This window comes from Corvus brachyrhynchos, unplaced genomic scaffold, assembly GCF_000691975.1.
Source record: "Corvus brachyrhynchos isolate BGI_N302 unplaced genomic scaffold, ASM69197v1 scaffold61, whole genome shotgun sequence".
NCBI classification, from domain to species: domain Eukaryota; kingdom Metazoa; phylum Chordata; class Aves; order Passeriformes; family Corvidae; genus Corvus; species Corvus brachyrhynchos.
The window spans coordinates 1,406,863-1,428,159 of NW_008236478.1; the positions used below are offsets into that span (position 1 = coordinate 1,406,863).

Consider the following 21,297-nt stretch of genomic DNA (forward strand, 5'->3'; position numbering starts at 1 on the left):
AACAACCATGGTCTGTAATGTCTAGTAATAAAGCGATTCCAAATCGTATGTCAGTGGTGAGTCATATTTTACCATTCTTTGAAAGAGCTTTGTCACAAGTGTGGAAAGTAATGCCTGCTCAGCATTGCCCACGGTGACCATCAGGAGGCAGACAGAGGGGGAATAAGGTACTGGGTTGTAGGGGACTTGGTGCTTTGTAGAACACTGTCTTCAGCTGCTCTTTCTCGTTGGCCGTATTAAGTTGTGTTGTGGCTTCCTTTGTCCACTGCTGCTCTTTTCACTCATTTCTCTATTTGGATTCTTTTTGTACTGAGATTCAGTCGTTCACAGAGCAGCAAAATGACATCTCCAGACTGCCTACTGCCAGATCACAGCAGTTTCAATGGGAAACTTAAAAGCTGAAGCAGGTGCTGGAAACTCTATTCTCCCTTTGGTCTGGTTCACTGAGTGCCAGCCTTCAGCTGAGGAATGGGGAAGGGAGAAGAATTGATTTTGTGACTGAAATCTTGGACTGATTAATATTTGCATTTCTTCAAATAGTAGTGTGAAAGCTCCATAAATTAAATCTGAATGTAGTGGAGCGTCAGGTTGTTGCAGTGTGACTTGTTTTAGATCTGAAGTTATGACTCTGGGCCAAGGTGCTGTTTGTTTGTTGGCATTATTGTCTGCAGCAGATGTAATATCTTTTTAAGAGACCACAGGAACAACATGCTCTATTTCTGCTAGTTTTCTTAAAGTTTCCAAATTTGGTAAACTGTGGAGGGTTTTGCTTGGGATTTTTTTGTTTGTGTTTTGGTTTGGTTTGTTCTTTTCCAGTTCAGTTACAGCCTGAGTCTGCAGCTTCTGTTTAGAAAACTGATATAGAAAATCAAGAATGTTTTCTCGGTCTAGTTCTGGAGTGAGGTTCTGCTTGGTATTTATTGATTGCTGTTACTAATCAATAGAAAATCTGGGAGGGGAAATTCTCTTCACTCAGTGGAGTTAGAGTGCCTACATGTACATAACAGAGGGGTTTTTCTGTTCCTTTTAAGCAAAAGTCAGAATTTGAATAATTTAAGTAGGAAGAGACCCTTGGAGTTCAGATACTCAGCTGAATGCAGGACCTACTTGGAAGTGAGATTGTGTACAGGGTTAAAGCATGCTGAATTCTGACTGTTTCCAGGGACAGAGCTTCTACAGCTTCTCTCAACAAACTGTACTGGTGTTTGACCACCCTTCTTTAGAAAATATCTTTCACAATACCTAATTGGCATTCCCCATGTAGCTTCATCACTGCATCTTATACTATTCTGCACTCTTGCATTACTTTATTCCTATTAGAAGAGATGTTTTTCCTAAGATTGTAAGGTTATCTTTCCATTCTCATGTGATTTGGCATGTTTGGACTGGCTGGAGACTTTTTCATACACTATTTGGGAGAAAAGGGACAAGGAATGCTTCTGCTTCTGGCATTTTGAAGGACTTGTGTTGATTCAATTATGGCCCTGCAAGCTCTGGGGTTTCTTGACTTGTAGTGTGTAACAACAGTAACAGTTGTGGTATAACAGTGTAACACTGAGTCGTGATTATCAGTTGAATTTGGATGTTTGGTTCCAAAACTTGACCTAGAAATCTCAGTAGACTTTTGAGTACAAGGCATTTACTTCTCTGGTTATTGCTCAGCATTGACAGGTGGAAGTGCAGGAGGAGAAAGCCTCACAGCTGATTAGTTGTCTGAGGAATGATTTTGGTAATGCTGAATGGGCATCAGAGATTAGAGTATTTTGAAAGGTTTATTTTCAGACAGTGCTTACGTATTAGCCCTAGGTTTTTAGAAAACTAATTGAGATGTTATGCAATCAAATGATTTTTGTAGAAGCTGAAAAGTCTCATGTCTCAATGGTCTGGAACAGAACTTACATGTAGGTGTTTTCAGGGCAAATAGTACTTTGTGCATCATTTCCGTGTGTTATTGGAAGCAGTGAAAGAGTTAAAGTGAACCATCATCTGGATGTTTTTACCCACCCTTAATAGGAACAACTTTTGCCTCTGCTCATCACTGATCCTCTCCTGTTGCTTCCTTCTTTTTTTTTCCTCTTTTTTTTTTTGTTAAAAACATTCTTTTTAATTCAGTGTGATAAAACATCCGTTATTTGTAAGTTGATTGAGCATAAACTATTTCATTATAAAATGGTCATCCATCACTGGAAGCTGGGGGCTGCAAAAAACATTAACTGTGCACTTTTGGCTGGAATGCTGCTTCTCCAGAATAATGCAGCTTCTGTGTAAAGTATGCAGCATAAAAAAATCGTCTGTTCAGGAAAACAGGTGCTCGCCTTGCTCTCTCAGGGCTTTGGGATTTCATCCCAAGTTTTTGGAAGGGCCCTCGAAATCCTTCTGTTACCTAGAGTCACTTTCTGGTTTTAAGCACTGGTCTCAAAGCTGAAAATGCTGTTGTGTGTCAAGTGGTTTCATTCTGACAAGGTCGTGAGAATTTACTAGCAGTTTAACTACTCTTTAGAAAAAAGATGTATATTTTCTTCCCCTCATTCCTTAGTTCTTCCGAAAATTAGGTAGCTTTTTTTTTAAAATCAAGTTTCTTAACACTGACACCCCAAAAGTGAGTGGCCAAGCACTGCCAAGTTTTTTCTCCAGTTTGTCCCTGTAAATTTCCTTGATATTTCACAAGCTCAGCTGCTGTTTTTCTATGTGCTAAACTGTAAAGATCATTTTGATTTTAACTTGTGTTATACAGTGCTTGTCATATTTCCCTAACTTAAATATCAACTTGTAAAATAGCTGTTTTGACCAAGAGTCTTCATTAACTTTTGATTTTGGGAAGAAAGGGCATTGTTGGATTGCTATTATTGCTTTTTGGAGCTGCTTTTTTGGATAATATTTCTAGGTAATCTAATAGCACAGCACTTAAGGCCAAATATGTTCTCTTTTCATATGAGGAGTTGAAGCAGAGATGAAGTGACTTGCCCAAGAGCATGAAGGGGAGATGAGTGGCAGAGGCTGAGCACACTGATTTGCCTGTATGTGATCAAGGACCTTGTTACCACTTGATGGTCAGTTTATTTGTATATGTGCTTACATCCTGTCAGAGCAAATTCTGTAGATCTAGGCTTGAAAATGAAAAGGAAATTCTTCTGTCTTTGGCTTTTTACCAAGTCTTGAGAATAAGTGCTGTTGAAGTATAATGGTTCTACCCCAGAGGTCATGGCAGCAGAAATGCTAGAGGTGAGAGGTTGAAGCAGAGTTGTGTCCGCTGACCTGTTCAGTGTGTGTTGTGTATTCCAGTTGGAGAGCGAGGCTGTGTTGTGCCCAAGGGAAGATGAGAGGGATTGAAGAAGCCTACCTAAGTGTGTGAACTGGGGGCTGGCTTGAACAAACAGATGTGTTTGTCTGAGCGAGCTGAAGTGTTGCTTTCACATCAGTCTTGCTGGGCAGCATGTAGTCAGTGATGGCCTTTATCAGGATCACTCAGCTGAACTTCTGAACCACTCAGAAGTGCTTTCTTCTGTCGTGGGCATGTACTAGATCAAAACCATTAGTAATAGACTAAAATAGATCCATTTGACACTTTCTTAGTGACTGTAACCAGTATTCTATTTCTTCACATAGATTTTAGGCCATTTTGATTCTTCACAGACATTTTATTGTTTTATAGCTGATAACGTGATTTCAGAGCATGGAAAAAATGTATTTAATGGAGTTGGGGACTGATATAATATTGTTTCCATGATGCCTGTCTTAAGATACATCCTGCTCAGTGATCACTGAAGTTGAATAGCATTCACAGATCTCTTCAGATGCAAAGACTGTAACAAAGAAAAAAAAAGCGGAAGTGTTAAAACTCGGAATTCTGCTTCTTTTCATGTATCATCAGGACCTTGTATCAGTGGATTGCTCTAGCACATTGCAGTATGCAGAAATTAATTTTTTTCCCTGGTCCATTTGCAAGAACATAATGCTCACTTGTTGTCATCATTCTAGGAATTGAGCTGCCTTTTAATGAAGGCAGCATTAAATTTTGGGTGTGTGTGTGTGCATGGATTACTGTTTGCTTCAATTATTGCTGTGGGGGAAAAAGAAAGTTGCTTAATGTTTCTACTATTGGAATGTCTTAAGATAATGGTTGGGTTGGCTGCCAGCAGGCTGGGCTCTTCTTCCTTTTGCTTGTGTTCTACTTCTCTGGGTTTGAAACTAATATCCCCATGATGTTTTGCACCCTGCTCTCCTCAAGTCTCCCATTTTGATCTGTGGTAACCTGGTGTGTGGGTTCTTGAGCTCTCGGCCATCATATTTTGCCATTAGCACCTGGGAATTTTACTTTCTGATAATATGGCAAAGCACAATGTCTCCTAGATTAGTTCAGGTTGAATAGAAGAATTTGTGTAAATCGTAACAGCAAGGTACATTAAACCTTTGAGAGATTTTTGTCATTAAAAGATTCTTTCCTCTTGTGTCATCAGGCTTTTCTTCATTTCATTCTTTGGATTTTGTCTGTCTCACTGATGCATTTTTGATTCCCTGTCATCACAAGAAATGTCTTGGCTTGTTTGGGATTTGTTGTTCTTCAATTTCCTTTTAATTTTTCCCCTTGGCACTCATGGGCTTCCCTTGAGGAAAGGGTAAACAGAATGGAATAACATCCAGACAGCTAATTGATGATAAAACGGTAATCTTTTCCTCTAGCCTCCTAGAAATAGTGAAGCTTTCCTTTTCACAACATGGTGAATTTGCAATGAGAGCTCTATTCATAGCGTGGTAGGCACACAAAGCTGTGGAGAATTACTGTGCTTTAAAATACCGGGGAAGGAGTTTTAATTTCTCCTGGGCTTTTAAATTGCCTACTTAGCTTGGGCCTGGTACTGTGCAAGATGTGTAAAATATCATAGTGAAGCAAGTCCAGTGGCTGAATAGGGTTCTGTAGAGTGTCAAAATCTAATTGCTCTTTCTTCAACATGTGCCAATTTCTTTTAGAGAGGAAAAAGAGTGCTTAAACTTGACATACATCAAACTTGTGCTGTCAGTAAGATAACAGCTAAGTCCATCCTCTGGACTTGGCAGTGTGCAATTCCCCACAGGTTTCATTTAGCCTAGTCCATCTTGTTAGAGTGGCCACGCTCTCTTCCTCGTATTAGGAGGGAACCTTGGGAAACCTGGCTCTAATTCACAACTGCAGCAAGATCAATAACTATCAGCATTTGGTCAAGGACAGATGAATTTGTCACGGGATGGCTACTTTTTGATTTGGTTTATTTTGGTTTAGTAATTTCATTTAGAGTTGAATGTCATTGGAGGAGTGCCTGTGGGTTCTGAACTTCACACCCAGTGCAGGTTCATCACAAGAACTGGCTGTTGTCATATGCATGGTGATTTTCTGCAAGAACCTTAGGAAACAGTTTTATCTGGTTCTGAACAGAGACAAAAGGTGATGTGTGCCTGCATTTTACTTGCCTGTTTTTAATGGGATGGTTTTGTTGGAGTTTTTAAGAGTGGATGCTAAGTTTCAATTACCTGTGAAACTTGTAAGCGGAAGAACTTTGTCCTTGCAGCTGTATGGGAAAGGTGATTTTTTTTCTGCCCTGGAAGCTGTTCAGAGCTTCAGGCTAAGTAACTTCCACCCGTGGGAGAAAAATGCTTCAAAAACAGGTAAAATCTCAAATCAGTTTTTGTAGAGTCATTGGGGAGTTCAGTTTTTTGGAGTAGAATTAAGAGCCATTACAAGTGGCATTAACAGTTTAGAGCTTGTTTCTGTGTGTAAAAGCCCCAAAACTAATGGTATATTCCAAAACCTGTCAGAGGCTTAGATCAGCTGTATTGCCCCATCTCCCTTCTCTCAGAGCAACCAACCTTCCTGTAAGGGAGATCAAAAAACTATTTAAGCAGTTCTGAATTTGCTTATTTCTATCATATGTAAATACTCTTACTGTGGAATGTGCTAGCAAAATCAAGTGGTGCTCTAATGCTTCCTCTACTGTGATGTAGGAGGAAGGGTTTCATGAAAACAAGGATGGGTTAGCATTGAAATTACCCTTATTACTCTTCACACTGGCAAAAGACACTCATGAGAGACCAGCTTGCAGATAGGAGGCTTTTACTGTATAGTTACTTGATTTTTTGCCTTTCATCATGCCTAGTCATGTCCTTTCAGAAATGTTCAGGTCACAGGATGAGAGGAAATAGTCTGGGATTTGTAGCCAGGTCTACTCCTGGTGACCTTCAACCTTACTGTGCTAAATTACCCCTCAGTTCACTTCAAGAGCTGTTCTTATTTTGAAGCAGAGTCTTTTGGTTATAACCTCTGACCAGTACATGTCAACCATAGCTCAGAAAAAAGTTTGTCAAGATGCGATTATGCCCATCCCTACTGTCTCCTCAGTGCTAAGAAATAAAGACAGAATTAAACAACTTCAACTTTTGAAATAACCTCATATCCAGACACTCAGCAGTCTTCATGACTGATGTTAAAAATTCAAGGTGGAGCAAGTAGCCATGTCTGTACTTTTAAGTCCATCCAAATAAAAACCATGGAAGTTTGCCTCCTGTGTAGCTCCATACCTTTGTTGATGGCATTTGCTTTCCTTGTGAATGAAGTGAGTATCTTCTGCTTCTTGTAATACCACTCTAGAACAGAATACTACAGCTGGGTGAAAAGTACTTAAAGTAACAGTGGAGGCACAGCTGGAGTTTGCAGCATAGTTTTGGCTGAAGATACTTCAGCAAATACCTGCTTATGAAAAAATGCCCAGGAATTTTTAATGGTCAGTCAGAACAGCTGAATTTGAAGCATAGCATCAGATGAAACTCCTGATAACTAATGGCTCACACTGGTGGCATTGTCACTGCTTCTGCTTCATTGGTAGATGTAACTAATTCTGTAGAAGACAGTATTTTAGTTGAGTTTATGCTGCCCTAACCAAAGGATGTGAAGAGTCAAATGCTCAGTATGCATTCTGTCATGCTTCCCCAAAATAAAAATCTCAGTTCTGAAGGGTGCTTGAGATCTTGGCACTATGGAACAATAATTTGTTAAAGTCATGTTTAATGAAAGGGAGATAAACACATGAAGCTGGAGTGTGACAAATGAAAGCATTTGTGCCATTGTAATGAAATTAGGCAAACAGAACAGGCTTGACAGCTCTGGGTTCCCCTTGTCAAACTGCATTTGTAATTCCAGCTTTGCATTCATGTGTGGCTGTGAATGGCACTGTTTCCCCCTTGATTTGGTGGGCTGGGGCCCCTGAATGACCACCTTAATTCATAGGGCATTAGCTTTGAAGAGTATATTTTACAGATATCCTTTGAAAAGGATTGCAGTTAATTCACACTTCTCCTTCATTGGTTTGAATATCCTTGGTTTTCAGCCTGTGTTTATTTTTATTGTATGCAAAGCTTTTGATATCACTTACTGTAGTGAAGTATTGATTTCAGAGATGCACAAAGCTTGCTTCCACGCATCCCCACAGTATGTATATTGTGTTGTGCAATCCCCACAGTATTTATGTGTTCTGGAAGCTAGGATGTAAGCTTCTGGCTCCTCAGCTTCTCCCTAGCTGGCAGAATCCTGTTTTCTTTATCTATTAAGAGCTTAGATTAGGACAAGACAATGATATTTTGGGGAACCCGGAGAGAATATCCGGTGGCTTTTGATGACCTCTTGTTTATGAAGTTTAGGGGACATTGCCATTATTATTTTCAGGAAGGAGAGCTAGAGCTTTCTCTCATAATGCTAGCTGCTAAGTCCGACTGTATAAATGGCAATCTGTTCTCCTTTCAGATCAGAAAATCTCTACAATGTGCTACGCATTGCACTGTGTTGCAAGGGCTGGTCTAGAACTTGCAAGAAAAACAAGATGAAAACAACAGCTAAGATCCCCTTGTAGGGGAGAGATGGCAGAGGATTCTTTTCACTTGAAACACTGTCTCTACCAGGGAGGGCTGTGTGGAGCAGAACTACGCTCGGGAACAAATGAGTGTGGGTCATCTATAGCTTAGCTTTCTTACACTTGTTATCCAACATTATTTGGCCATTATTGATTTGGAGTTAAATGTCAGAGTTGGAGTAGACTTGCTAGCTAGAAGTCAGGGCATGTCTTTCAGTTCAGGTGCAGAGTGGCATGTGTTCAGTCAGTCTGGAGAATTTGTTTTTGGAGTGGTGAAAAACATGCTCCTCTTCTGTTTATCAGCTGTAGAGCTGCTGTAGCTGCAGTTTTGCCAGGGCACCTAGAACCAGTACGCATATACTGTTCTGTGCCTGTTATCTAGGGACTCTATGTAAAGCAAATTCAAGCTCTGCAAATTTTTAGAGGAACAAGTTAGTATTGTTCTTTTTGCTAGATTTGTTAACCTCTAAATTAAACAGCTGATAATCACAGGCCTAACTCAAAAGAATTTCTCCTTTCCCTGCAGTCTTGCATTTTGACCTGGCTGAGATTAAGCCAGTACTTATTTCAGCAGTTAAAATGTTTATGAAAATCCAAAAAGTGTGACCACTCCATACTTTTAGACGGGTTTGAAAGGCAAGCACAATTTTGTCCTTTTTCCTTGTAACTTACTCAGTCTAACTTGCTCATCCAGACTGCAGGGACTTCTCATCTTTTGAGTGAAAACACAAAACGTTTTGGTGTTTGTTGGGTGAACTGAGAATAAATTGCATATCACGGTAGGCCAGGAAGTGATTTTGAGGATGACCCAGGAAGCACTTGCTGATACCTTGATTTTCTGTGGCATAAACTGATTGAGCCCTAAGGCAAGAGTCCCAAAAAGCTGGCTTTCTGCTCTATTGCAGTGTTATCTTGGTCTTTTTCTCACCTTAAGAAAAGAGAATGCCTGTTCATTGTACAGCTCAGTTTGTAAGCAGGGAACGTAATAGTGCGTGCTCAAAGCATTGCTCTTGTCTGAGCTCGTCTGCACTGCAGAGGTGCGTGGGATACAATGGAGACAGCCTTTCTGAAGGCTGGGCATCAAAGGCCAACAGCTGCTGCATAAGAGGAGTCCAGGTCATGTGGTTTGGGTTGCAGTTGCCTGTCCTCGGGACAAATGATGTTGAAATAACTTGTCATAAACAATTTTTTCTTGTTCATTTACTCTGATTCGGAACGCATAGCCGATCCTGATAAGAGTCATTCAGGAGTGAAGAGTTGAACTGCCAGAGAAAGCAGCTTATGTGAGCGTTTTAGATCAGGAATGTGCCAACAGTGTGCTAACAATAAGAAAACTCTTCTGAGGGGAACCTGCTCCTGTACTTCAGGAGAAATGGGATGCTGGAGGTCTGATGCAGTTTGTTTGCTGAAGTGCCAGAACGGCTGGATGGGATTGCTGAAATGGGAGTTAGGTGCTTAAACATGAATTAGTTGTTTAAATATCTTTATAGACATGTGTGTCTAAGTACAAATAATCCATAGGAAGAATGAGGGAAAGCACTGTGGTCTCAAAGGAATTCTGTCCTCATTAAAATTGCCAGCCTGAAGAGTTGGCTTTCTGATAACATTACTTAAGATATTCTTTCCCTCCTTCTCAATTTCCGTGCACTGCTTTAGGCTAGCTGAGCATCTCTTGAGTGTTGTGCTGATCCTGGTCTCTGCTTGCTTCTCTGAAATTTCATTGAATGGACCTGTACAAAAAGAATGGGAATTGCTTTCCAGCTGGTCCCCAAAGCAGACCATGCTCTTAATTTAAGACTAAGTCATGTTTTAATATATTTTTTCCCTGGGTTTGAATAGATTTCGAGGGAAGGCTGCTTGAAGGAGTCCCTTGTGCAATTTTGTTCTCTTTGTGGATACTTACTAAGTTTTTCCTCTTGTCATACCCTTGGCTGAAGTCATACTTGCAGGTTTGGTGAGTTTTTGGGTGGGTTTTTTGTTTGGTTGTTTTTTTCCCCAGAGTTGAAACGGGCTACTTAAGCAGAGAACCATCCTGAGAAATGTCTCTTGCTAGAAAATATACTTGGAGAAATATCTGTATCGGCAGTTCTCAGTTCTCTCACTGGTTACAGTTACCTCACTTGCAATGCCTGAACCTGAATCTGGCAGAACAAGAACTGGAGTTGAAAATTCAGAGCAATTTTTTTTTGGAATGTTGTTATAAACATCAAGTATGTACCTCCAGACATTTAGTGTGTACCTTATATAGCCTTTGTTTTGTCACAAGGAATTATTAAAGTAATGATTGATTTTCCTACGTTTTCCAAGGTTCCTAGATATTTTCAGAAGAGCACAGTATTGCTTTCACAGTTAGGTGGTGGCAGGAGTTCCTATAGTGTCTCTTCTGTGAAGTTTTTTGGGGAGAACAATTCCCTCTAAAGACTCTGATCCCACCGTACCAAAGTACTGTGAAGAGAGTGCTATTCATGTCCTACTGTTTTGTGCTCTAGATCAAACCAACCTGAGCTGTAGTAGAAAAGCTGGCATGGAGTGCACCTTGCAGTTGTATCTATTGATCCAAAAAGGCTGGCAGGTTTGTTCTGGACACTGCCACATTTGGTGTACAAGGCTAAGAAAACCTGTAGAGGAAAGGGCTTCTGAACTAACTTCATTGATCTTAACAGGACTGAATTAAAAGAAGAGGGTATATGTTTGATTTAATGGTTTGCTTGCAAAATCATCACTGGGTTAAAAACTTCTGGGTAGCTTTAGTGCCACTTTCAGATGCTGAACCTTCTTCAGCCCATGAAGGTAGTCTGTTTCAAGACAGGGTATAGCAAGAATAGCGACAATACGAGTGTTTTTCTGTGCTCCCAAACTTCCCACTGAAGCAAAGGACCAGTACCAAGATTAAGTTCTGCCTTGAAAAGGGAGCTGGTGACCCTTGTAAGTCCTCAGTGCCTGCAAATACTTCTGGTAAGAAGAGCTCATTTGAATACTCCTCAAGTGCAAGCAATGAGAAGTGGGATTGGTGTTTCACTGACATTTAGATCTTTCAGACAGTAGCCCTTTAGTGGGTAAGTCCTGCACTAAAAATGCTCTCTTTGTCTAGCATATTTTTATTTTTTTTTTTTTTAATACCATAGCACCAACTACCCAGTCTAAACAGTTTTACAACATAAACCATCAGTTTCAGAGAGCTTAATGTAAAGTGTTTTGTTACTGTAAAGTCTGGAATCTCTGAATATTAGGGAAACTGGCCAAAGCTGCTGTGTAATCAATGATATGTGCCTAAGTTAAATCCTAATTATGACAAGCTGTTTTGTGATCTTCATGTAAGTTGCAAATTTCAGTTGGACTGCAAGGGAATCTGATCTTTAACGACATCAAGATTAACAATTCTAATTGAATGGAAAGACCTGGAACTCTCCCTACTCTTGTAAAGAAAATATCTATTTTTTGTCCCAAAAAATGTATTAATGGTGCCCTATACATCCTCTGCTAGCAAGTGTGTCTTCATTGTCTCATTCTACATGTGCAGGGATGTACATCTGCTGAAGTCCCATTTTTCTTACTAATCAAGGGCAGCTTTTTCATCCTGGGACTCAGTGGTTTGAAGGAGACTGGAGGAATTGGCAGGATTATGGTTTGATCTGTAGAAAGGATCAGTTTCAGGGAAGAAGAATTTGAGTTTTGATCCCTAGTAGTCTTACTATATTTATTGCTGTCCAAGTGTTTGTAACCAGACAAGTGTTCTACAAAGCACACTTACATAAGCATCAGTGAAAATATCTTGCGATCAGCTGCATTTCCATGTGCTATTGAGAGGTGACACAATTGTAATGTCACACCAGGATATTATCTGACAAATTGAGGGAGTTGTTCTTAAGCCAAAAAGGTTGAATCATCATGTTCCTTTTAACCCCTCACAAGTTAGTGGAGTTGGCCTTATTTGAACTGGTCGCTGAAATGTAAGAGATGGCGTAATGATTCCCAAAGTCCCTTTTAATTGCAATTTTGCTTTAGTTAACAGCACTTTGATGTTCTTCTCTGTGCTCTTTACTTTTAAAACAAAAGCCCCTGTATTGTTTTTCTTCCTTTGGTCCTTTGCCATAATTTGACACAGTTACGTTAACATACTTTCTGATAGACTTTTTGCTCTGATACTTAAGGCTTCTCAACAGGAATTGTGATAAAATAGAATTTCACTTATCTCAGAATAAAGGGTTTGGGTTTTTTTCCCTCAGCAAAATAATTGAATTATGTTGGTAGGTAGAAAAGCAGCAGCTTGTCTAAGGATTCAGGAATTGCAGTCTTTTTTCTCCCTGCCTCAAAGAAGCTTATAGAAGAGATAAATGCAATATTTGATTATCAAGTATATAAATGCCAGTGATCCTGTGACACTATTAGCCATTAGACTTGTTAACTTTTATTAGGAATAAAAAGTAGGTTTCAGCAAGTTGAGCCAAGTGTTGTACTTAAATATTTCTAGTCTCAGAATTATCCAAGTTACTTTTAATGCATTCTTCTGTGCCTGTGTACTTACTATGTTGTGGTTGCCTTCACCTGCTTTTTAATGCTTTTTCTCCTAAATCCCCCTCAGGGCTCCTCTTATCTTGATTCCTTGTGTTTTATTTGGTTGGGTTTGGTTTTTGTTTTGGTTAGGGTTTTTTGTTTATTTTTCTTGGTCAATTTCCCTAGTTCTGGTTATTCTCTTCTGTATTTCTTTTTCAATCCCAAAGCATCCCTTGATCATCTTGGAAAGTTCAGGAAGCTTGTTAGTTGTTTTTTCTCCAGCTTAATAGCTCAGTGCATTTGCCTTCTTGTACTGCAGCTTTAGAGGGGATCCTTGCCAGCCAAAGCCGCAAGTAGAGAAGAGTGCCCTTTTTAATTCTTTGGTTGAGAGGCTTCCACAGGTATTCTGAGAGCGACAGAAGAGTTTTTAAATTAGGTTATCTTGTGGGGTTTTCCTGTCTTTGCCAAGCAAACATTTAGTGTTACAGAAATGCAGTTTGTATTCAGGCAAAGAGCTGCAAGAGATGCAATGAACCTGGTTGTACGTTTGTACTCTGCGTGTGATTAGCATGAGGCTTTATCTGTAGTAGGCTCCGGGGTGGCAGAAGGTGGGACAAGGTCTATATAGTTCATGGGATCACACAATTCCAAAAGTAATAGGAAAATGCAACGGAATCTGCCAGTGAGTTAAAGCATAAATTTATGTAATAGTGGCCTCTGTGGCATTTATGGAGTGTCCTACAATCAGATTTTAGAAGGCTCCAGAAAGCTGTTTTGAAGATCGCAAGAAAGTGAACTTTACAAACCACTGCTTTTAAAATACATGCCTATACCTATGTGCGTGCTTGTGTGTGTGTGTATATATGTAAAAACAACCCTGACCTTCCCACCAGCCTTCTGAAACTAACCTAGTGCAGGCTTTTTTTTCTCTGAGATGAAACTTGCTGTATATTCTTAAAGAGAAAATGAATCCTAAGGAATAAACTCTAATTGTCTTTTTAAAATTATTTTTATTTTACAGAGCTATCTGAAATTGAACCTAATGTCTTTCTTCGGCCTTTTCTGGAAGTAATCCGTTCTGAAGACACTACAGGCCCCATAACTGGATTGGCACTCACCTCTGTGAATAAGTTCCTCTCATATGCACTAATAGGTAGGCTATGTGACTTCCTGGGATTTACCAAAATGCCAGCCAAATGCATCTCTGTGAGCTATGCCTTTGGCCAGGATACATGCTTGCAGTCTTAATGTGGAGATTGGGGAAATAAGAAAATTGTCATTAACACTAGGAAAATTGGCATCAGCAGTTTCTTAATATCTTACTGGCTGATCTTTCATGGTGCTGCAGCAATGTCTGGAAACAGAGCCAAAGGGCCAAAGGGCCTGCTGCAGGGCTGTGCTGGTCACCAGCTGCTTTTTAATGCCTTCCAAGCAGAAGGGCCTGGGAGGGAAGAATACCAGTTTGGATTACAATGTTGTAGCATATAGAAACACAGTAGGATTTGTTTTGTTTTGTGGACTAATATTTCTGCTCTAGAGTGAGGATGATTTTTTGCCTGGTCCCAGACCTTGTCCAGTGGTGTGCCAGTACTCTTCACTTCCACAATTGTCATGGCAGAGACAGTTTTGCTGCTGCCCAAACTTTCAAATTTGCACATTCTCCTTCTTATCTGTGAAAGACTAATAATGTGCATGTGCTCAGTTCACATGGCTCAGCTGGCTTGTAACTCATTAGCTGGCTTTCTGTCTGCCATCAGTGTGTCAACCCGTTGTTAGTGGTGCTCGATTTTTCTCTGTAAGTTCTGTTAGTACTTTCTGATCATACCTGTGTGAATTACAAAACCTGTTATCTGTGTTTGTTTATATGTGGTCTCACTTGAAGAAAATAATTTTATCAGTCTTCCTTCCCCCTGAGTTCAGATTTCTCAGTTCTTTTTCTCCTTTGTATTGTAAGGGAACACTTTGAATTTTTGGTACTGTTGTTTTAAATATTTAGTTCTTTGGAGATAGCATGAAGGCGGTTAGAGAAAGAAAGGGCTTTATGTCAGTGCAAATCAATTCTGTGGGAAAGACACAAAACTAAAATGAGCAAAAATAGAAACTTGCAGGAAAAAAGTGTTGCATGAAAATCTAGTGTATGAAGACTTCAATTAGTGGGTAGTATTTGATATAATACCAAATATAACTAGAATGATGCAATAATGACGTAAGTTCCTAGGACAATAAAGAAATCTTTAAAAATAAGCCTGTAAAACATGTCCCCCTGAAGGATTAAGCAACAGTGCAAAATATATGACTTTCAGCATTACAATGAGGGATGGACTCTTCTTCTGGGCTTTTATGATCTATATCACATGTCTGGGTAAATGTCTACACAGGCAACTGTTGAGAAATGCTTGATTTGAGGCAGAAACAGCAAAAAATGGGGTTAAGAATTTGTAGCCTTTCTCTAGCTAGTTGTTGTTTAGAATATTAATTGGGTCACTCCAATAAGAGTGCCTCCCTGTAACTGTTGATGATTGGGTGTCTTTGTAGTAGACGGTGGAAGACTCTCTGCCTGGCTTTTTTTCTGGGGCAGAACCTGTAATCTAAGACCTTCGTTGTTGCTTCAGGTGACATTCAGAGCAGCCTTGTCCTTTGTGCTGCTCCAGATATCAGTTAGGCTGGGATTAGTGGTGCTGACTGAACATCTGGCTAGGTGGTGTTGTTAAATGAAAGCTTTTTGGTATTATAATTTCTTTTTGTAATATGAGACTAAAGGTAGTCTAAAGACTGTTTGCCTACACATAGGAAATGCTTAAAACTGTTCTTAGTGTACAAATCTGTTTCAGACTCTAGAGAGCAAGAAAGAAGGATGCTGGCATAACCATGGTAGGGAAATTGCAGTGTGGCAGATATGTATTTTGTGTTTTGGGGCTGCATAATGACAGGTGAAGCCAGCACGTTTTTAAAAAGTGACACTACCTTTGTCTGTTCTGTGAGTGGTTGCATTTTACTGTACAAACTAAGTTGAAAACCAGGGTGCAGTGAAAGGGCCAAACTCCTTTGATAAATATCTTTGTTTAAAATGGCTTTCTTTTCCCATTTCCAAAGTATTTCATGGCTAATCCTTGTGCAGTGTCATTGTTGTTTTACTCTGTCACATGTCAGAAGGTGGTTATCTGTCTCCTTTTTAGGCCAGTATTGCTGAGGGGTACGTTTTAAAAGCAGTTAGAAAAGAGTAATTCCTGAGTAGACTTTAGGACTTCTGATCTCTAGTAGTTTGAATTGCAAATTCACTAATGATGTAGTGTGCAATCACAGCTCAGTTAGATAAAATTACTTGATATCCACCGTGTGTGTATTTTAGCAGGAATAGTTAGCCTTACGGTGATTATCCTCTGCTCTAAGTACTTCTTCTTCAAGAGCTTTAGTTGATAAATTACACAGTAACTTTTAAAGAACTAGAAAACTTTGTGGCAATACTAAAGTCCCTTTGATTTTTATCCCTCAGATGAGTTACTTCCTTGCTCAGCAGTTTTGCAGTAGCTAGTGAGCTGTCAGCCTACTGGATGAGTTCAAACCTTAGCTATAGGAAGACTAGTGGCTAAATTTCAGAATTGGGGTTTTCTGTATTTCCCTCAGAAAAGGTATGTGCTCTTTTTACTGACCACAGCAGCTTCTGGCTCCATTTCTAAGCTTAGCTTTCCCTGATGTTCCTGAAAACTGCGTATCTGTTGCTCAGCTTCCAGTGAGAGGACTTGCTGTTTAAGGAGTTTAAAGCTTTTTCTCCCCTCTACCTTTTGTGTCTCCATGGTGATTTATTTCAGTTCCATTAAAGGTGTTACTGAGCAGGCTTCTGGCTTTCCTGAATTCCCTTTGGTTCAGAAGCTGGATTTTCCGATTTCTGTTTGTTCTTTTGCCCACCTGTTGTAAGACTGCACCCTGTATGAAATGTGTGTATCTAGATGGGGTCTCTAGATCTTTGCACTGTAGATGGCAATTTTCAAACTGGTACTGTGCTCACTCAAACTTCTTCTTGTTAGTGATTCTGAGCAGGCATTGGTACATCTTTCTGTACTGTTTTCTCACAAGGGAACAAAGATTTTTTTCTGTATCTTGTTTCTGCAAAGTAGAAGTATCTGTGCTTTTAATTGAACTCAGGAGGCTTTATAAATTGACCTGAATTTGTAGTGCTGTTCCAGGGAGCCAGAACTGAAGTAGTCAGGCGTGATGTGTGTTGGGAAAGAGGTATTGAAGGTAGGGGCTAGAACAGCAAAGCAGTACTCACAGATCTGTTAGAGAAGCATGTGCACACCTTGCCTGCATTTTGTTTTCACACACACTATTTATCCAAACTACAATTAAATATGTCCCTAAGACTAGAGTAATTCACATCTACTGGAAAAGGTGACAGTGAAGTGAATCTGTGTGTTCTGCATGTGGGAGCATTTTCTGCAACAAGTTGCTTTTTTGTCTTGATTCCCACTGGGCTGCTTTCCACTGTGGCCATTGAGGCTGGTTAGCAGTAATGTTAATGTAGGTACTGGCATTCTCACAGCACTGGTCTTTGCCTAATTCGATTAAGACAATTCAGAATGAGCCTTCATCACCATTGGTGATTTAAGCTATTACCTCCCTGAGTAAGAGTGCATGAGACACCAGCCTATGACTGATTTTATTGTCTCTGGTAGAAGAGCAGTAGCTTCTAACTGGATTATAAGCCATTATTGAAGGTGTGCAGAGGACTGCTTTTGACAGCCAGGCCTCCTATCTAATGCTTCTCTGTATCAGAGTTTTGTATCCTGTTGCACGGAGCTGCTAAACTAGGTAAAAAGTGACCGATTGGTTTTAGAGCAGCCTCCTTGATAGCTCAGTGAAGTTCGCCTGGCAAACCAGGAGAAGAACTCACTCTAAACTATGCAAGATTTCTGTCTGTGTGTGTGTGTGAGCATGAACAATGTCAAAAGTAAGCAAGCTCTGTTCTTAATAGGGATGTGTAAGAGATGGCAATGGCAAAGTGCTGTTCCTATGCAGATTTATGTGATTCTGAAGTACACTGATGCCACTTCAGTTTTATACAACTGTGAGAAATTTCTTATCCTGCAGCTGCTCACGATAAGAGTGTGGTAGAGGCTGCTGTCTCTGGACCACAATAAGGGCAGCTTTCTTTAATACCTAGGGCTTAGCCCTTCCTGGGTGTGAACATTACTGGAGTCAAAGGGGGAATCCGTGAAGCTTCTGTGCAAAGCATACAAGGTCTTGCTTGTTTCCTCTGTCAGCATCATTCTTGCTGGAGTTCAAGAGGCCCCATTGCCAATTAATGAGGTATTAAGCAATGTTTAGGTTGTCTCCTTTCTTTCCTAATGACTGTTTAGGTAGAAGGGTATCAAGATTCTTGCCCAGTGCCATATTATTTAAGTGAGAATGAAATCAAAGCCAGAGGCAGCTTTTCTGAAGCCACTGTAATGTAGCACGAGATACAGTTACTAGCAACAATCTCATCCTAAACATTCTCTCAACTGTACCATTGTTTGTAGCTGCAAAAGACTGAAATGAAGAGAAGGAGCCTTGATGAATGATTGAAGTGGGAGGCCTGCAGCTCTGATATCTAAACTGTGATTGTGTCTGTCTGCTGTTTTCTCTGGGGAAAGCTACTGGTCTGTTCCTTTCCAGCTCTTGTTCCTTGGGAGGGATGTAGAACAAGACACAATTTTCCCTTCTCAATTTTGGTGGAATCTGTTTGGCATTTTCTTCTCATGAGAGTAAATTTTAGGTTCCCTGTGTTTAAGAGCTGTTTTGTCTTTATTCCCGAGGAGGCACAGAATGCATTTAACAGCTGATTGTGCTATATTGTAGGGAACAGGACACAGTCTTAGAAGTTAACTTGTAAAACATAGAGAACCAGTAACAACAGAATTGTAATTATTTTCTTTGTTAGGTTATATCTTTTTGCAAATGTAAGTAGACTCTTTATAAAGTGTTTCTGAAAGCTCCCAGTTATAAAGCCTGTTAGTGGGAGGTGAGTTATGCTCTTGTTGGGTCAACTCACTGCAAGTCACATAAATTGAGGAAGCTGAAGGTCACACAGTATCTCCGTGTCGATGTCTCCCCACAGAGGTGGTAGGCTGTAGATGGCTGTTCCCTGGCACATATTTTTATTCTGTTATTCAGATCCCAGCCATGAGGGTACAGCGGAGGGGATGGAGAACATGGCAGATGCTGTCACTCACGCCCGATTTGTGGGCACAGATCATGCAAGTGATGAGGTTGTCTTGATGAAAATCCTACAGGTAAGTAGAGAGAAATGGTAATTACCATAATGGTTGCTGCCTGTTGTGGAACATATCCTGTTACATAGAGATGAAGAGGAGGGAGCAATGTTTTGACTCTGTAAGAGCTTAGTGACAGGCTTTATTTTTAAACAGATAGCTCATACACCTGTGGTAAAAGCTTTTCCAAATGAAAACAGTTAAAAGCTTAAATGATTTTAAAATTATGGACTTGATAATGTGGTAGTGTTGGTAATCCTACCTTGTGCATGGTCTGTGTTGGGTGGGGGCTTAATTAAGAATATGGAGTGCTCAAACTTATTTTTGAGAAAAATTCTTTACAGAGACAAACCTATGGACTGTATACCTCTTTGGTCTATGTACTTCTGAGCAGATATCTATTTTCTGAATTTAAGTATTGAGTAGTATGCAGCATATTGGGCCTCTTTTAGAAGTGGGTCAGGAGATCATTCTTGTCTCATAATTGGCTTCTTGAGCACAGCATTCAGTTTAAAATTACTCCAGGAGAAACTTCCTTAGGTTTTCTGCTCATGGCAGCCTTTCTTGAGGAAACCAACCTCCTCTTGGGAATGCATGCAAGTATGATTGCCGTGTGGTACATAAGGGTGCTGTTCTTTGCAGGTGTTGAGGACGTTGCTGCTCACCCCGGTGGGAGCCCACCTCACCAATGAATCAGTGTGTGAGATCATGCAGTCCTGTTTCCGCATATGCTTCGAAATGAGGCTCAGTGGTAGGTTTGTTCGTATCTGCCGTTAAGAAATGATCAGGTTTCCTCAGCATTAACTAGTTCTGTTGTAGAGCATGCATCCATGGAAAGTTGCTGAGCTTTATATTATTGTGTCTTTCTACAACTTCATGGAAAATTTGTTGGGCATTTGCTGTACAAGTTTGGAGTGCTCTTTTCCCCAGCTGTGCAGCGCCACCGTGTGATGCCATGACCGCTTGCAGTAACGCGGGGTTGGAGCTGGTTTTAATAAATTTGCCGTAATCTCTGTAAACAGGACTCGGAGGGGAGTCTGCTTGAAGAAGCCTCTTGATAATATCACACTGAGTAATGACACCTGTGTTATTTGTTTTTGTCTTCGCAGAGTTATTGAGAAAATCTGCAGAGCACACTCTGGTCGACATGGTGCAGCTGCTCTTCACAAGGTAAACCTGCTTGTGTTTGCCTCAGCATTGCCGAGATGGCTCTCTAAGGACAGAAAGATTCCACACTTCCACTTAAGGGCCCTCAGAAAAATCATCCAAAATGGTCATTATTTAGAGGTGGAAAAGGATGAAGGATTTGGCACTTTTCTCTAGGGCTGACCCTGTCAGACTGCAGGGAGACAGAGGTAGGGAAGGTTGCCTGGTTTAGGGTGTCCTTTGAGGAGAGATGGACAGCCAAGTAATGAAGAGCTTTAGGATAGAGAACCAGTTTCAGGACAGAGAATGCAAACTTCACTGAAAAAAAGGTGCTCTAAAAAATATAGCTCTCTTTAGCAGAGAAAACAGAAATGGTATTGAATAGCCACACATTGATTTCAAGCTGAGAGCTTTGAGCTCACACATCAAAGAGCATTTTAAACTCTTGAAATCGTGTGTCTTGGACAAATGTTCTGCCTTTTCATCACCCTTCAGGTAATTAAGATTACCTCTTTTAAACTCAAGTAAGTTAATTAACTTCAAGACTGTTTCTCCAAATAGTGAAGTACTCATAGACTTTCTCTGGGTATTGTGAAAAGGAAATGTGCAGGTACAGATATACTTTTAGTAGAAAAGGATTTTGGTGAAGCTGACAGTTTATGAAACACTGTTGCATTCTATTTTTTCCCACTGTCACACAGTTCCAATGGCATCTCAGTTTTTTTTCTCCTCTATGTGCCCTGCATCATGTGCACTGGATGAATGTGGGGCAAAGTCAGAATCAATCTTTTCAAAGAGGCGAGACCACATTACTTTTTCTCCAAATGCATATGTGAATTTTACTTGGTGCTTTTTCATTACTTACTGTGTAATCCTCTCCTCTGTCCTTCTTGATAAGGCTTGGAGACACCACCACCATGTTTTCCTGTGGACATTGGGATGGAGATGCAAGGCAAAGGCAGCAGCTGCAGGGGGGGTTTGGCCATCTTGCTTTCCAGAAAAAGATAGAGCCAAAGCTGTGCTCCAAGGCTTTTATACCCTCATCAAGTAAAGACAGAATTGTAGTAAAGAAACAAGAGAGAGCAGGGTGTTTGAAGTTGTAGAGCTGTACATGTTGTCATTTGGTAGCACAGGTGAGAGCAGTCTACCTCATCCTGAGATGGGAACTACTTATCTCAAAAGATTCAGCTCAAATGTATATCTGCTGTCCTCCACAATTGTGTTTATATGATGCAGAACACAGGACAACTACTGGGGTTTCTACAAATTCAAAGAGAAGAATTGCCGTGAGTAGTAATAATATGTACGCTGCAAGAGTCCTGGTGTGGATGACACTGGCTCAGCAGCTGTTTTTAGCAGCATCAGAGAAACCTGTTTTGAACAAATGTAATTAGTCCACTGCTGCAAACATACACTGAAGGAAAATAAATGGTATTTACATGGCAGGAAGATCAATACAGAAAAGCAGCCATTAGTAGTAATACCGTGCAAAGCACCTCTCATCTATACTTGTGTGGGTTTTTCCCTTGGCA

At 40.3% G+C, this 21,297-nt stretch overlaps 1 protein-coding gene across 4 annotated transcripts in view; it reads left to right on the forward strand.

The window, feature by feature from the left end:
- The window catches only part of GBF1 (golgi brefeldin A resistant guanine nucleotide exchange factor 1), a 100,372-nt gene that overhangs the window by 42,191 nt on the left and 36,884 nt on the right, over positions 1–21,297 (forward strand). For all 4 annotated transcript variants that reach the window (XM_017725932.1, XM_017725933.1, XM_017725934.1 and 1 more), the window contains exons 3-6: positions 13,390–13,521; positions 18,522–18,640; positions 19,262–19,370; positions 19,729–19,789. In XM_017725932.1, the coding sequence (XP_017581421.1) occupies positions 13,390–13,521; positions 18,522–18,640; positions 19,262–19,370; positions 19,729–19,789 (421 nt within the window). The remainder of the gene's footprint in view (positions 1–13,389; positions 13,522–18,521; positions 18,641–19,261; positions 19,371–19,728; positions 19,790–21,297) is intronic.